This window comes from Brienomyrus brachyistius, unplaced genomic scaffold (genome assembly GCF_023856365.1).
Source record: "Brienomyrus brachyistius isolate T26 unplaced genomic scaffold, BBRACH_0.4 scaffold112, whole genome shotgun sequence".
Classification (NCBI taxonomy): domain Eukaryota; kingdom Metazoa; phylum Chordata; class Actinopteri; order Osteoglossiformes; family Mormyridae; genus Brienomyrus; species Brienomyrus brachyistius.
Genome location: NW_026042387.1, coordinates 192,559 through 209,442, shown reverse-complemented (window position 1 = coordinate 209,442; position 16,884 = coordinate 192,559). Strand labels below are relative to the sequence as shown.

Below are 16,884 nucleotides of genomic sequence, written 5' to 3'. Positions count from 1 at the left end.
TATATCGTGCTGTCTGACTTTTGTGTTTGCTATTGTACTGTGTCTCGAGATCTGAAGAGGTTACATGTACATGCGAGTGATTTCTCTTGCCAGTGAACTTTACATACTGCAATGCAGGGCCTTGCAGTGTTGAGACTGGCGTCTTTGACATGGATCAGCAACAGTTTACTAAAGAAAAATGATCAGTCAGTGATGGTGAGAAAATGGGAACCGACTATCATTCAGAACTGTGGAGCTCAGCAGCGTACTTAATGTATGTAAGCATTTTGACACTCATTGCTAAAACGAAGCTTATTACACTTTTCATTTTCGTGACACTGACTAATTCACTGGTAGGATTACTTGCTTATGAGACATGAGTTAATTGTTTTGGGTGAGTTACAGGCCTTTGCAGCTAAATCATAGTATTGTGCTATATGCATGAACTGTTTTGAGTAACGCACTTATAGTCCTGAGAATGTTAAGTATGCTTCATGAAATGTGACAAAGCAACTTAGAAAAGCTGTAAAAAGTTTCCATTTAAAAGGAACATTTTATAAATGTACTAAGAAATAATATCAAGATGTGTAGCCTGATACCTCTGCGTCTGGGTGTGTGGTGATGGCATGATTAGATAGATAGATAGATAGATTCTTACTCCACATTTATGTCTTTTGTATTTCATTCCTAAAAGTGTCATTTAATTCCTGGTCTGGCAGATGAATTTCAGAGAGTAACAATAGAACTGATCTTTCTATTAAACGAAAAGCTTTCTGAAGGCGATTTCGGGAATCTGCCGCTGGCCTCTCATTAATCTCACTACCGCATGATGCATGTACATGTAACAGACGGACTAAGGGAAATGGAGGGGCGTTTTTTTAATGCGGGGGCGGGGGTTATGTGGTATTTCTGCATACCTGTGTATAGCCCTGTCAACGTTCATTAATTCATTCATTTATAATATGCACATCTTGAATCACCGTTAATCTAAAGCTTTTCGAAGTTTTTGTCGGGAGTTTGTTAAACATTGCATAATGAACACAGACTGACCTTTATGCCGTACGTTTTTCCGCTCTCATATCTCCTGATTATCCATTAAAAAACGTAACTCTCTTATGGATCTTTACGTGTCCCTGACATTCTATTTTTCATTTATTGTAATAAATTTCAGTGAGGTTTTAAGGTATTTCCACGCAAACAAAGGAAATGTCTCCAGGTATATAAATGATCTGCTTACACTCACACCAAACCAACGACCTGTTTTGTCCGTTGTACTTTTCCTAAGTCTTCGGGGAAGAAATACAAATTTTCCCCACATTCCAGCTGACAAATAAAAGTCTTTAAAAACATGTACGGTTCCAGATCCACCAAACGTTAAATGTAAAAAGTCTTATATAAAACACAATTACATTTTCCATTATATATATATATATATATATATATATATATATATATATATATATATATATATATATATATATATATATATATATATATATTTCCTATTCCAGATACTGGTGAAATGGTCACTTCATTTTTACGGACATCATAAATAATTCTAATATACAGTGCGACTGTGCGACAAAACGTCCGTTAATACGGCTTAGTTTTTGTTTTGTTGCTGAATGGCAGCGACTGGGTATATTTTTTGGGGAGAAAAACTAAATCCAGTCTGAAATGCGAGTTTACTGCATATTTAACAAAGGGATTTTTCGCTGGGCGTGACGTGCATTCATATACCGATAACCGCCATCAGGGGGCAGTGTTGCTCACTAACGGCGTGCTCAGTTATGACTGATTGGTGAATAATACATCAGGCATGATGGAGTCCGTGCGATAAGCCTGTTCGGTATTTTAGGCAGGCGTTGCAATCCGATATTATAAAACTTTGTCCTCGTCATTCTGGAAAGCAGCTGAAGGGAGGTGCAGTCAGTTTGGGACGACCAGGCCGATTACATGTAAATTAGGAAAAGTAAACATCCCAAGAATCCACTAATAAAACAAGAAAATCCTTTTAAAAGTGAAAATGTGAAACCAGATATCATTAAGATGGCCTGTGGAAATTACTGTTCGTACTGTATGTAATTATTCGGTACGATTTATAATACATCAACCCAGTTAGTGGATGAGCTGAAGACAAACTGGGCATGTATATAATATCGGGTTATTTTCTGGGGATTTGTAACAGTTATATAACAGAGGCTCATTCACAGACTCTTGCAAAGGCAAGTAAAATGGAGCTGAAAACGTGCAGAAAGAGCATAAAACCGTGAAATCTGATCACTTTATTGTTTTTCTGCTTAACACCCTGAAGGTTGCCGGTTCAAGCCCCAAGCGGAGCCCTGCCTCGTGAACAACAGAACCAGAATTACTGCACATCGGTCCAAAAGGCGCAGCAACAACAACTGCTACGTCGCTGACATGAGGCGGAAGTTACACAGGGTTTGGAAAATACACCCTACAGAATTAAACCAGTAAACCAGGTTGTATAAAATTCAAACATATTTTACTGGATGCATGGATGGAATTAAATAATTTGGATAAGATTTAATTAGGCAAGTTATACAAATAAAGCTGAAACCTTTATGGCCAGTGTTAAATATAAAATAGCAGATTAATGTGAATTGAATTCCAGTTTCCAGCGCGGTCTGACCTAGATGCGCCTTTCAGTGGGCGGGGGCTCCTCCGCTGCGCAGGCTGACCGGGAGCCTGGGAGGAGCCCCCGCCCACACGGCCGGGGAGAGGAAAAAGAGAGCCGTGCCCAGCTGCTGTTCGTGCCAGCCCCGCCGCTTCAGCCCGGGCTCCCCCAAGATAATGCGCCGGGCGACATGAGCCGACAGCAAGCCGAGCACGGAGTGGTCCTGACTGGCTACTTCAGCAGCAGCGAGGCCCGGCCGGCGGCGGGCGTGAGCGCCGCAGATGAGGCGGAGAGCCCGGTACCGAGGTGAGGGAGGGATCGCCGACACCCAAGCGTGCACTTTGAATTATGGAGACGTCTGACGGCGCAGAGAGCAAAGGTCCGCGATGCCGGGGAAGCGCGACGCCGCCCAGCCGCCGTACTGCGGCGCTTCTGCTCGTCGACAGCGCTGCTCCGTTCCTGCTTTATTGATAATTCGGCTGCACATAAATCAATTACAGCAGCCTAAAGAAAGTTATGTTTTTAAGTCGATCGATTTCAGAATTGCATGACATTTCAGTGCCTTCATGCATTTTTTATATTTCTCTCTTGCGAGCTGCATCGCTGAACTAAGTCGAGGGGACGGAATGCAAACTTTGTGACGATTCGCCTCCAGGCATGAGGGAACCCCCCCGCCCCCGCTTGTCCTTTCATGGGGCCAGCTGGAGGACGTGGGCGTCTTGCGCCCCCCAGCCCCCCGGGGTCTGCGATCGCCAGCTGCGATCGCCCCTTGCTGCCCGACCTGTGCCAGGGGTCAGGCTTTTGTAAAAAGTAGCTGCAGTCTTTTTGTCTGTCAGGATTTTGCCTGGAAAATGAGAGAAGGTGGCGGTCACGTTCAGCCTGTACTTAAATGCATTTATTTTTGTTTTTTTGTCCTTAGGACATCTGGTGTACCCTCTCTTGTTTTAGTGAGTCATAAGTGGTTGAAACTACCGGGACATTGAGTAGTTTAGAGTCATTTGAAGTATAGTTTTGCCTTAAAGTTATTTTTTAACCCCTGCTTTCGATCTTGGCGAGTTTCTGTTGTTTTTATACTTTACAACGAGCTGAGCGGATCCCATAAATATTCTGACCGTATGTCTCCCTAATGATGAATTTGCGACTCCTATCCACCGTTGAGTTCTGAACAGCCCTCAAATGGGCGTGTTGGTTTTAAGCTTTGTGTTTGTGTGTATTTGTCAGTCATCCAATTTATATTCAGACAACCTTTACTTGTCTTTGTCACATACACTTTACAGTGTATTAATTAACGTCTTTGTCGGGATTACGCACAAACCACATGATATGTAACAAATATTGGCCAAACGTGGAGTGTGTTACACCTACTTTGCTTTTACCATGTAGGCCTATTAATATGTTGATATAACAAAGTTAACAGTTTCGCAGGACTGTAGATGAGAGTACAGGATCCCTAACTGCATTTAAATCACCAAGGAGACCACCAGCAATGTAAGCGTATGAGAGAAACTCTAACATCAGTATTTGCAGCTGGGGAGTCTCAACCTTATTGTTAATGTACGTTTTTTTTTTAATAAGCACTTTTTCCCTGGATAACCACACTCATTTATGCAATTTTCCATCACATGGTTTAGAAGTTGCGGTTCCGTGGTAAATGTTGCAGTAAGTGTTTTTTCTGCCTGTGTTGGATTTAAACTAAATTGATGCTTTTTATCTGCAGTCAGATTACAGCCCACAAGTAAAAACAGCAAACAACAAGAGAATAAAAATAACAGAAAGATAAACAGTCAAATTGGTAATTTTAAATTTAAGCAATTTTAAAATTGTTTGGTAAAGGCGGTTTGTCCCTTTGTGAGAAGCACTGGAGGGTCTGGTTGGTGCAGCCACGCAGGGTCAGATGAGTGGAGTGTTCTGAGAGGCCTGCCCACAGCCCCGTGAGATTACCCCGGCGGAGTCTCTCTTCTGGATGATTTGTCCGGGTGTGGGGTCGTGGTTGGCCCGTCAGTCTCCCTGCATCATAAATTAAACAGGCCAATTCGGTGGCGTCTGGAAGATCTCCAGGTCGTTGAAGGGGCCCGTGGAGTTGGTGTTGAGGGAGTGACGCTTCCGTGCGATGGCGCTGTGCCGGAGGAGCCGACGGTGAATCCTGGATGCCACGCGGAATCCGGAGAGCGCCTGGAGAGCCATTAGATCCCCATCACGCACTGCTGGTGGCGGCAGTGACGCCCGGTGTCCCCTTTCAGTGGCGTGTACATTCCTCTGGAATAAAAAACCCTTCAGATAAAAGCAGACAAACATCCGCCGATCTGACACGGCCGGGGAGCGTCCTGGTGTTTTTCTTAGAAATTAAAATGAGGAGATGCTATCAGCAGACTGTGCCCGGAGTCTGTGAGGATGAGACTGGACGGTGATGGCGACTGTTCACTGTGTAACCTCTCACTGGATTTATAGCGCTACACCAGCTGTGTCACTGCTCCCCCAGAGATAATATCGTTATTGTTCCTGTTATTTGTTAAATAATACATAAAAAATACAAGTTGATATCCCACAGCAGGAAGGACTATGGTTAAAATAAGTCCTTCAACCCTTGGACTCTGCCCTTGGACCCTTGAACGAAGTCTTTACCCTGAATTGCTTGAGTCGACTTATAAATGGGAAAATCCTTCCAGTGCTTTTGATTGAAAACTGCTATGTATAGCAGTAATGTGACTTAATCTTTATTGAGATTACCTATTTACAGGTGGTGTGTTATGCAAGCGCAGTGCCTGCATATCTGTGTGTCTGGGGGGAGAGTCCGCGGCCGGCAACCTGTCGCGACCTGCCTGAGGTCCGTACAAGGCGCTGTGGCATTTCTGTCGTTGTGTTTGAGCTGGCGAAGCCGTCGGGCAGCGAACCAAAGAGAATCGAGTGTTTCTTTCCTCTTTCCTTTGTGACCCGACGTCGTCACCCTGGGAGTCCGCAGCCTGGCTGACCTTTAGATTTTAACGGGCCTGACTTTGAGACGCCGTTTGCTTCGTGTGCATTAGAGCTGTCCTTGACGTTGCTTGTCCTCTGGGTTTTTCTGTCCTTTTCCAGATCAGACAACACCATGTTCACAGTTTATCGTGACTTATAATACGCATCCCTGTTTAGGTGTCTGTTTGCGCTGCACCTTGTGTGTGTAAAATGTGCTTGTTTCTGACTCATCTTTGTTTGCACTGTTTAATGCTTCTTAAATAAAACACCTGGGAAAGTTGGTCACATCTAAAATTGGCAGATATATCTGTGCCTCCCTGAAAGCACACGATGTTTGACGGCCTTTTTATGGCGTTTTGATGGCTTTTCTATTTCTGTGTGTGGCACCAGGAGCATAATGACGTTGTTTGGTTTTGTAAAATGTACGGTTTGTTATTATCTCAGCAGAAATCAGAAAATGTTATCATGGGCCTTTTTTGAACTTGCCTCGTTTAAGCCTTGGCAACCTTTGACTACATTACCCATAATCCCAAATGCTCTGTCTTTTTTTTTATTGGCTAGTTACAAGCATGGTCATACGGTGACCATATAGAGTGTGTTGCATTCCGTTCTCAGTGTGAAATTGCAAACCCATGATTTTCTCCTTGCCCGCCCTTTCAAATACTTGTTGCGACTCTGAGCGGCTGCGAGTACTTTTGTATGAAGTCGTGCGGACATTAAGAAAATTGCATATGTGTGTTGACCTATCGCTTAAAGTATTGTCTCCAGATTTCATTCAGCCTAAAAATAACAAGCCCTCTTTATTAAATGCCTCACTTTTTTTCGATACTGCCAGCACAGATCCGGAGCTGAAAGGAGCTGTTTGTCCAGCGCTTAAAATGTCATCTGTTACTGACACCTCATACATTTCCTGTCGCCTGTACTCCCGGTTGTCTCATTTTACACACTGTGTTGCCTTCACATAATACAGGGTTCCTGTATTTTTTTGCAAAAAAAAAAAAAATCACCTTCTCTCAGAAGCTGTCGATTTATCTGCTTGACGTTTTTTTTCTTCTGCTAAAATGTTCAGAATTTAGTCATCAAAGTTCAGTATTTAATCATTTATGTTCTGCAGCACCAAAGACGGCCTGCCGTACCGTCACAAGGGGAGGAGAATTCTTTGCGGTCTGTGGCACCGGCCAGTACGAGGGGCAAATGTCTCCATGGTCAGCTGACAGTGTTCAGTGATAGCAAACATATTCTCTGGCACTTATGGGTGGAAGTTTCACTCTGTTTGGGCCTGATTTAACCTAAATGGGTTGGGGTTTTCCTGGAGGGATGGGTGTGTGTGCAAATGCTGAGGTTTTAGGGTTTATTTTTGATTGCCACCGATCCCGCCAACAGAGGTTCTACCAGCGGAGTGGACCTGCGGTAGCTGTTCCCAGGCCTCACCCTTAGGCCCCGCCCCCCAGGTCTCACCCTTAGGCCGCGCCCCCCAGGTCTCACCCTTAGGCCCCGCCCCCCAGGCCTCACCCTTAGGCCCCGCCCCCCAGGCCTCACCCTTAGGCCCCGCCCTCCAGCCCCATCCCAAGGCAATCAACATTCCTAAATTACTATTAAAATCAAATAGTAGCGACATGGGTCTGCTTTTAACTTGTTGCTGCCCATCCGAGTCCTGGTTGGGACGTGAACCCCCTCCAATGCATCCCGACATGCACATACCAGAATCCGGAAGTATTTGATCTGGTTTGGGTTTCCCAGCGTACTTGGCTGCTACTGCTCTTTCTCATTAGGGAGTTTATTATAGATTATCTGGGCAGTGTGTCTCAGTGGGTTAGGGGGCTGTACCTATGATCTGAATGTTGCTGGTTTGAATCCCAGGGTCGGCAGAGTGATTTCACTGCTGGGTGCTTGAGCAAAGCCCTTAAGCCCCCAGTTACTCCTGGGACAGGCCGATCCTGCTTTCTTGCAAAAATACTTTGGATAACAGCGTTTGCTAAATAAATGTAAAGTAGTCACCATCCTGATTGGTGCTGGACTAATGAGATTTGCACATTACTGTAAAACCCGTCTTGTTACCCATCTGGTCCACGGTTTGTATGTGAGCAGAGAATTCAGAGTATTGATAGATGTGAAGATCACAACAGCTGTCAGCTTCTGTTTAGCTGCATTGGTATTGACATAATCGCAGTAAAATGGTTTTAATTTTACATTTTTAAATTGAATATTCCACCGTAGGCTGCTGATGTCCTTGGGGAACCTGGCTTGATAGGTCACCGAGCTTTTGGGTCTGTCTTGTTTCAGCCACAAGACCTGCCAGTACCTGCAGAGTCGCGCCAAACACGCACGGGGCAAGTCGCCATGCAGCCACTGCGGCTCCCAGGACTCCCTGGATGAGCTGTCCCTGGACGACTACTGGAAGGAGGTGGAGAATATCCACCAGAGCGGTGCCGGAGATGCAGAGCATCAGGAGGAGGTGCAGCTGAAGGTGACTGATGGTACGGCTCCCTGGGGCCTCATTGGGGAGGAGTCATAACGAGCTTCAGGCGGTGCCCACCAGGCGCTGAGTGGAGGTTGGGTCAGGTTCGTTTGAGATGCAGGTTCGCGTTGAGCTATGCGCATGTCATTGTGTCGCAGTCAAGCAGCTCTGTAATGCAGGAGGGATTGTAAAATTCTGTTTTGCGGTCCAGCAAGGTTCGTTCATTTATAAGTTATCCAGATGTTCAGGCAATGTGTCCGTCGGTCTGTCAGCTTCAACAGCTTGGTCTTCTTGATCTACCAGCCTGCGACAATCCTGGACTGTCACAGTCTTTTCTGGTTTCAATGACTGTCTCGCTAATCTTTTAGACCGAAATGCTTCTCGTTGCAGGGGTAGAACTAGCCTTCGTTGCGCTTTCACAGTGCTGTAAATCTCTGCAGTGGAAGGGGGTGTGGCTGCTTAGGGGGCGGGGCTAGCCTCTTGACCATTCTTGCTTTGAGTTCCTGCTAAAGGGCGTGGCTGCTCGGATGCCCCGCCTATCACGCCCTCTCTTCTGTGTGCAGAGGGTGAACGGGAGGAGGCGTGGCTTGCCGAGGTCGGCCTGGCCACCCTCATCGACGGGTCGGCCTCGGACCCGGAGGACACCTTTGCGCTGCTGTCCACGCTGACGCGAACACAGGCGGCTGCGGTGGAGAAGAGGGTGGAGACCCTCAAACAGACACTGAGGAAGAAGAACAAACAGCATCAAATTCCTGATGTGCGGGACATTTTCAAGCCCCCAGTGGCCCAGGCGGCAAAGGTAGGACAAGTCAGAGTCCCCTTGTGGTCAATAGCTATGGGGGCATATCATCCCATTCCGTTATCGGGGTGCGAGTTAGCATTAGTTATGCGGTTTGGCTTTCTCTCTCTCCACTCGTTTTTACCTGACTGTTTGCTCGGTTAAGAGGAAGCTCTCAGGTCTGCCTTGTTGCTGTCGGAGCACCATGGGAATAAAGGAGCAGTAGAGAAGATCTGACATTTACCTTCATTTGACATTTATTATCTGTTAGAGGTTTGTCGGTGAATCGTTTTTATATCCAACTTGCGTGCTTTAAGGTGTTAAATACCATAAGTAGCGTAAGCTTTGATTGCTGGTTTATTGGTTGTGGTTAGGGTCGTGGTTATAGTTAGTTAATTTCAGTAAACCTTCTGAAAGCCGCGAATTCCAGCTGGAGACGTAGAAGCTGGCGATGTGACGTCAGCACCGCGGTGTAACGACCGGGGTCTCGGCCTTCTGTTCTGCAGCTCGAAGTCGAAGTTCTGCCTGCAAGGAGAACTGAGAACGTTGAGGGGGAAGTCGGCTCTAGCGGTACGTGTGTCCCACACTTTGTGTGTTCCTGTCCGTGTGCGCATGTGTGTATATGGGGCCAGAGTGCTGCTTAGTGGGTCAGGATTCTGTGCCTGCGATCGGAAGGTTGCTGGTTCAAGTCTCATGTTCGGCTGAGTGATGTCATTGTTGGGCCCTTGAGCAAGGCCTTTAAAACCCCCAACTGATCCAGACCCTGCCGTCTCAAATGTGCGTTTCTTTGGATAAAAGTGCCTGGTAAATAAATGAAATGTACATGCCTGTGTGGAGTGTTTTTCTCCTGCTTAGAGACAGTACCTAGCCCTGTAACAGTGTTGTCATATTTCTCAGGCTGATGATGGCATGCTGAGCCCCCCTCCCCCATACAGGAAACAGGAAGTCCCTTTGATTTCCTTTGTCTGCTCCCATCGATGGTCTTCCTCAGCAGGACTCTTATGTGCTGGATTCGACAATTTTCACTGTATAAATAGCCGCTTACTCAGCTGACCCCACCCTCCCTCCCGGGCAGCCGCGAGAATGCGCCCTCGCTGCGGTCGTGTTGGCGTTGGAGTCTGTGTTTTTCCCTTGAGAGTCTCCCCATGACTAATTATCTGCAGGTCCAGTGGGCAGTATCTGTGAAAACGGGGCGGGGGCCCCGGGGGCCTCGGGCGCAGTCACGCCGGACTCGGAGATCAACGTGGAGATCTCATTTTCGGAACAAGCCCTCCTCTACAGGGAAGGATCAAAGGGCACGGAGGCCAGAGCCAGGAGTGACGTAGACGACAAGTTACCAGTGAGTGGCATTAAACATTAAACCGATCCTCTTGTTCAGTGCAAAGTTTAAATGGTAACATAGAGAGCCTTTATGCTGCGTGTTACCAATTACAGCCATTGTACAGAAACCAAAGCTTGTCTGTGTTTCTGCTTGTCATTATTATTAAATTTTAATTATTTCTTCCCTTTGTCAATGGGGTTCTGAAAGACATGCCATGTGTATGAATTACATATGTATACATGCATTTTTATTGTATGATAAAAATGTTATAAGACTGTGTTTACTCTGCTCATTTTAATTTGTGTTTTGAGAGACACCTGGTGGTCATCAAGGGGGTTGCATGCTTTGATTTTGCTGCCTTTTTCTCTGTGAGGCCCCACACTGGTGGACTCTATTAGAAATCTATCCTTTTGTTTTTTTTAGAATTTTAAAGTGTCCAGAGATAGGACTGGTATGACTAAGGTGGGCGACCTGGCCGACCAGGACATGAAGAAAGTCCACAGGCTGGCTCTGATCGAAATGACGGCGCTGTTCGACACGGCAGGAATCGACCTAAAGCCTCAGAAGGCCCTCAAACTTAAAGTCAAAGGTCAGATACAGCATCTCCTGTTTCTGGTGTTCAGACTGCTTACAATATTTGCTCTAAAACATACTGTTTGCCCACTTGTCAATAAGGTGCTGTCAGCAGAGCTTAACTATAGACGGTGCACAGCACCGCCTCCTTATGTCCAAATTTAACCTTGCTGGAGCACAGCTCCGCCTCCTTATGGCCAAATCTCACCTTGCTGGAGCACAGCTCCGCCTTCTTATGTCAAAATCTCACCTTGCTGGAGCACAGCTCCGCCTCCTTATGTCCAAATCTCACCTTGCTGGAGCACAGCTCCGCCTCCTTATGTCCAACTGGCTGTACTTCTGCCAAAATAGCACTTACTAGCTAGAATTAAGATATGTGTAAGAAGCAATCTGCAACAAACTTGATACTTTAATGTATTTTCACAGGGATATAATGATTGAATCTAAAAGATTATTACTTTTAGTGATAAGCCATTTCATTTTTTAGTTTGATTTACATGTTATGTAAAATGTAAAAAAAAACCATTTCAAATAAGAAAAACTGTTTATAACTAATAAGCTGCTGTACAGAGCAGCTTATTCAGGGTGCCCCCCCCCCCCCAGCCCGCATGTTTGCCCTGTACCTGACTGGGCTCTCCCTCCTGTCCGATTCTGATTTAATCTTAACGCTGGTTGTCGGTGTTTCATATTCTTGCAGAATCCGGGTTGTTTGGGGTTCCTCTGCCCACCCTGCTGGAGCAGGACCAGAAACGACTACCGGGAACCAAGGTGCCCTTGATCCTGCAAAGGGTGAGATTCAGAACAGCACATCACCATAAGGCAGGGACATCCACAAGTGATTGAATTGCAAGCAAAATGGTCGCCATTTTAGTGAGTCAAATGTTATATTGTAAGCTAGATATTTTACCACAAGGACAAAATTGCACTCTTTTAGCTTGGCAGTCTGTTTTTTTTTTTATTTTGAATGACTCTTACTGTGGGTTGCTTGTGATGTAATATGTGTAATTTTTCGCCCACAGTTAATTTCTCACATTGAGAGTGAAGGCTTGGCCACCGAGGGGCTTCTGCGCATCCCAGGTGTGGCTACGAGGGTCAAGGTCAGTGTCGTGAACAAGGGGGAATCCCTGCTTGTGAATAGGTGGGGATCCCTGCTTGTGAATAGGTGGGGATCCCTGCTTGTGAATAGGGGGGGATACCTGCTTGTGAATGGGGATGGGATACCTGCTTGTGAATGGGGATGGGATACCTGCTTGTGAATGGGGATGGGATACCTGCTTGTGAATGGGGATGGGATACCTGCTTGTGAATGGGGATGGGATACCTGCTTGTGAATGGGGATGGGATACCTGCTTGTGAATGGGGATGGGATACCTGCTTGTGAATGCAGGGGTAGCAATCCCTGCTTGTTAAGGGGGTCGGATCCTGGCTCGAGGTTCATGTGACTGATGATGGATTCCAGCTGGGATGGTCACATGATCATTCCCAAAGTTGTCTGACCATTAGTGATGTGTGGGGAGGTGGGAGCCTGACTCCCAGGTTTTGTGGCACCTGCACCCAGGCGGTGTGCTTGGAGCTGGAGGCGAAGTTCTACGATGGTCTGTTTGCCTGGGAGACCCTGAAGCAGCACGACGCAGCCAGTGTCCTGAAGCTGTTCATCCGGGAGCTACCATACCCGCTGCTGAGCGTGGAGTATCTCAACGCCTTCACCTCCGTGCTCAGTGAGTACAGCTGGCCAGTCCACATCACCCTCCAGTAGATGCCTCCAGAGACGTAACCCTGGCCATGCTTTCTTGTGCCCGATGAGCAGAGCTTCCCACCAAGAAACAGCAGCTACAAACTCTCAATCTCCTGGTTCTGCTCCTCCCGACCTCGAGCCGCAGCACTCTGAAGGTAACTCCCTCTACTGTCATCCAAACTCTGGTTTCTGAAGTACCTCAAGACAAGGCTGGGAACCCTTAGCATGAGCTAAGCATCTTAGAGCAGCTCAAGATGACAGTCCCTCTTTCCAAGACCTTTTGATTTGTGTCTGTCACTCAGATACAGCAGACCAATCAGCACACTTGTTTAATTTTTCTGATTGGCTACCGGCTATATTAAGGTGTAGGCATGAAGTACACACCACAAAACTGTTTGAATGCACTTGATATATTCGTGCCCAAGTCCAGTAAAAGGTGGAATCGCATTTGTGTTTGAGCCAGAGAAAAGCACCTCATGAACTACAGCATGACATGGTCTTGGCGAGAATCACTACTTGCAAACAAAATAGCCATCCATTCAAGAACGAATGCTTTTTGGCGAACCAGTCAAACCTTTTCAAATGTAAGAATCAAACTTTTTCTACATCCACGCGTTGCACAGGTCTGAGTCTTAGATTCAAATGATCATATAAAGACACGCAGGAGCCATTTAAAAAAATTCACCTGCGTTTGCTTTTCGTAAACCGTTTGTAGCCGTGCTGCTCTCAGTGGCTCTCCGCATACATAACGTAACCTGAGACTCATAAGACCCACAGGAGATGTTTATGATATAATTTATTAATGTATTATACTTGTATCTTATTTACAATACACATAATGACATTATTGGCCACTGGTATCGCTGTTTTTATTATTTAATTCATTCTGTTTTCAGTTAGTTACTAAGTTTTGGCGTCGCATTGCCCAAACCCAGTTTTTGTCATTGTACATGTGTATTTTGATACATGGTTTAGGGAGACGTGAGGTTTTTCCGGAATGCCTTAGTCGCGTTGTAGCCGGTCCGACTGCCACGTGGAAGCATCCCAGCACCACCGCTCCTATGTCACGTTCACGATTCTCCGCGCCTAAATGCCGTGGATCTCCTGTCCGGATTTCAGGCACTTCTGGAGTTTTTCCGAAGAGTAATGGATCACAAGGAGCAGAACAAGATGACCCTGAACAACATCGCCGTGGTGATGGCCCCCAACATCTTCATGTTCAAGGGCTTCCGCAGCAAGGTCAGCGAGCAGCAGGAGTTCAGCATGGCGACGGGGATGGCTCACATTGTCCGCCTGCTCATCCGGTACCAGGATCTGCTCTGGACGGTAACTGCCAGTCCGTTCCATTGTCACAGGGGGCTGCTGCGATTTCATTTATTGTTTTGGATGTGTCATCACAGCTTTTTGTGACATGAGTTATTTGGGTAGACGGTCATGCCACCTTCCACAGACCAAAACTGGCTAATGACCAAGAAGCAGCCTGATCTGTGAATAATGGCACATTCACATCACCGAAATGATTGTAGTAGGGCGAAAGGAAAGACCCGCCCTTGTGGCATCGATGTGGCCGGGAGATCACTCTGTGTAAATGACATAATGATTGTTTGTTTCTTTGTTTATTAATCTTTAATTATCTATTTCTGTCTGTCTGTCTGTCCAGCTGTCTGTCTGTCTGTCTAGCTGTCTGACTATCATAATTTTGTTTATTACATAGTACTGTGCAAAAGTGTCAGGCAGGCATTGAAAATCGTGTAAATGATCTTGCTGATGTGACACTATGCTTCTATGCCCGTGAAGGGACAGACTTTATGAAATCAGCCAAAATATTGGAAATCTAACACTCAAAATCATTGGGATCTGGTCATTCGTACAGCTTTTTCATAGGGTGCACCAGACTGGCTGACGTGTGTCACTTACAGCTGAAGATCCACCTGTATGTCTTACATGTGGCAGCCTATTAAATACATTTCATTGTTTGTCATGTCATTGTTAAAAGAGAATTTTCTTTTTTGAGGCTACTTATATCAAAAGCTAATCTTCAGCATCATATTTAGAATGCTTTGACTTTATAATATTTTGTTGTTATTTGTGAAGATGTTACATTTTGGGTTATTTAATCGGCGTCTATATTTGTATACTCATGCTGTGAAAATAGCCATAGTTACTGACATGGCGTCAAAATCAACATAACTCACTAACGCCCGTGTGAGGGCGTTGGAAGACATGTTTAAATGGATAAACTAATTTCAGTATCGGCAGTAACCACCTCGTATACCTATCTGTTGACTCAACCATTAGCGCACCATGTTTGGCTAATCAGTACTTCCTGAAGTTAATTATATAAATAAGGTAATTAAGTGAGCTGATGGTGAAATTTAATGAATACATGGAATGGCTGAGGTGCCCCTGAGGAGACGCTTGGGAACTGAAGCGATGTTCATCTAGCCCTGCAGAAAGATATCAGTAACTTTTTTGGAGAACGGAATGAATCTTTGTTCGATTTTTGTGTTACCGCTCCTTTGAATATATTCTCATGGTAAATTGTTTTTAAATGTACAGTCGCTACCTTGACAAATAGTTTTAAACATTTTTGTTATGTCTGCCTAAGACTTTTCACAGTATTGTGTGTGTGTGTGTATGTATATATATATATATATATATATATATATATGTATATATATGTATGTATATATATGTATGTATGTGTATATATATATATATATATATATATATATATATATATATATATATATATATATATATATATATATATATATATGTGTATATATATGTATATATATATATGTATATATGTGTATATATGTGTATATATATGTATATATGTGTATATATGTGTATATATATATGTATATATGTGTATATATGTGTATATATATATGTATATATGTGTATATATGTGTATATATATATGTATATATGTGTATATATATGTATATATGTGTATATATGTGTATATATATATGTATATATGTGTATATATGTGTATATATATATGTATATATGTGTATATATATGTATATATGTAGTTATATGTGTATATATGTGTATGTATGTGTATATATATATATATATATATGTATGTATATATATATGTGTATATATTTGTATATATGTATGTATATATATGTATGTATATAATATATAATTTATAGTTTGGTTATGTTGTTTTTACACTTAGTAATTTCCATGATCCACTGGTGCCCACTGCAGATTCCTAAATTCATCATGAATCAAGTGAGGAAACAGAACATGGAAAACCAGAAGAAGATGAGCAAGGACAGAGCCATGAAGAAACTCCTGAAGAAGATGGCGTACGACCGTGAGAAGTCTGAGAAGCTGGAGAAGAACGCAGCGGAGGTGAGGGCTGACGACACGGCCGCCGCACCGGGCCTGGAAACCATGAGTAATACAATTAGCGGAACAATCAAGGCACAAGTGTTCGATTACACAACTGTGTCACAGCTAGTATGAGGTGCGTGTGCTGGGTCCATTTCTCAAGGACTCTGTGGTGCCCCTGTGACACCTAGTGGACAAATTTAGCATTGATGTTTTGTATGCTAGCTGTTGAGAAAATTACGTAATGGTGGAACCGGGAGGAATTGCATAATTTTTAACGCGTTCCAACCAATGTATTCGGTGAATCCGAAGAATATAATGACTTAATATATTTCTTTTTGTTTTATTTGTGTAGGAGTGTGCTCAGGGTTTAATCCGTATTCAAGCCCCACAGTTCTCAAAGATCTCCATGGCCGTCCAGCTAACGGACGAGCTGCGGGTGGCCGACATCGTTGCCCGATTCGTGAAGCAGGAAAGGTGAGAGCTGACGACGTCCCATGTGCTGATGGGCGTGGCCTTCCTTCTACCCGCACAATGTATGAATTGCGGGCGCATATAAAATGTGTGGCACTTAGGTTTGAACTCCATGTCTGCGTTCAGAAGATCGTGTGTCGCGGCCGTCAGAGTGATGTCACTGTTGGGTCCTTGAGCAAGACCCTTACCCCCTAATGTCTCTAAGGACTCTCTGACCCTGGTTTTTAAATTGCACATGGCATTGAATAAAAGCATCCGCCAAATTCATGAATAAAGATGTTGCGTATCCAGCAGGCTTGTCCAGTTGAACTTGGTGCGCTCTTATTTTGAAAGTTCCCCTGTAGCTAACGGTGTTTTTGGGTGACTGAGGTCATTTTGAGTGTCTTACTGGTCCAGTGTGTTTTCATTCCAGTGCCTTGCTGGGAAAGAAGGAAGATTTTTGCCTTTATGAAGTTGGAGGCAATATCAGTAAGTATCTGCTCTGCTGACCACGTTGACCTTGCAGACAATTGTGTATATATATATGTATGTGTATATATGTGAGGGAGTGTGTGAGTCTGTATGTATACTATATGCATATATACACATATGCACATACATACATCCATATATGTAACGT

General features: G+C 44.5%; 1 protein-coding gene across 1 annotated transcript in view; it reads left to right on the top strand.

Moving 5' to 3' along the window:
- Positions 1–2,699: 2,699 nt before the first annotated feature.
- Positions 2,700–16,884, top strand: part of arhgap18 (Rho GTPase activating protein 18) — a 16,279-nt gene continuing 2,094 nt past the window's right edge. The window contains exons 1-14 of the mRNA XM_049004567.1: positions 2,700–2,923; positions 7,853–8,046; positions 8,591–8,826; positions 9,312–9,375; positions 9,969–10,144; positions 10,550–10,715; positions 11,397–11,488; positions 11,719–11,796; positions 12,258–12,417; positions 12,507–12,589; positions 13,554–13,760; positions 15,666–15,812; positions 16,147–16,268; positions 16,678–16,733. Coding sequence (XP_048860524.1) covers positions 2,808–2,923; positions 7,853–8,046; positions 8,591–8,826; positions 9,312–9,375; positions 9,969–10,144; positions 10,550–10,715; positions 11,397–11,488; positions 11,719–11,796; positions 12,258–12,417; positions 12,507–12,589; positions 13,554–13,760; positions 15,666–15,812; positions 16,147–16,268; positions 16,678–16,733 — 1,897 coding nt within the window. The 5' untranslated portion in view covers positions 2,700–2,807. The remainder of the gene's footprint in view (positions 2,924–7,852; positions 8,047–8,590; positions 8,827–9,311; positions 9,376–9,968; positions 10,145–10,549; positions 10,716–11,396; positions 11,489–11,718; positions 11,797–12,257; positions 12,418–12,506; positions 12,590–13,553; positions 13,761–15,665; positions 15,813–16,146; positions 16,269–16,677; positions 16,734–16,884) is intronic.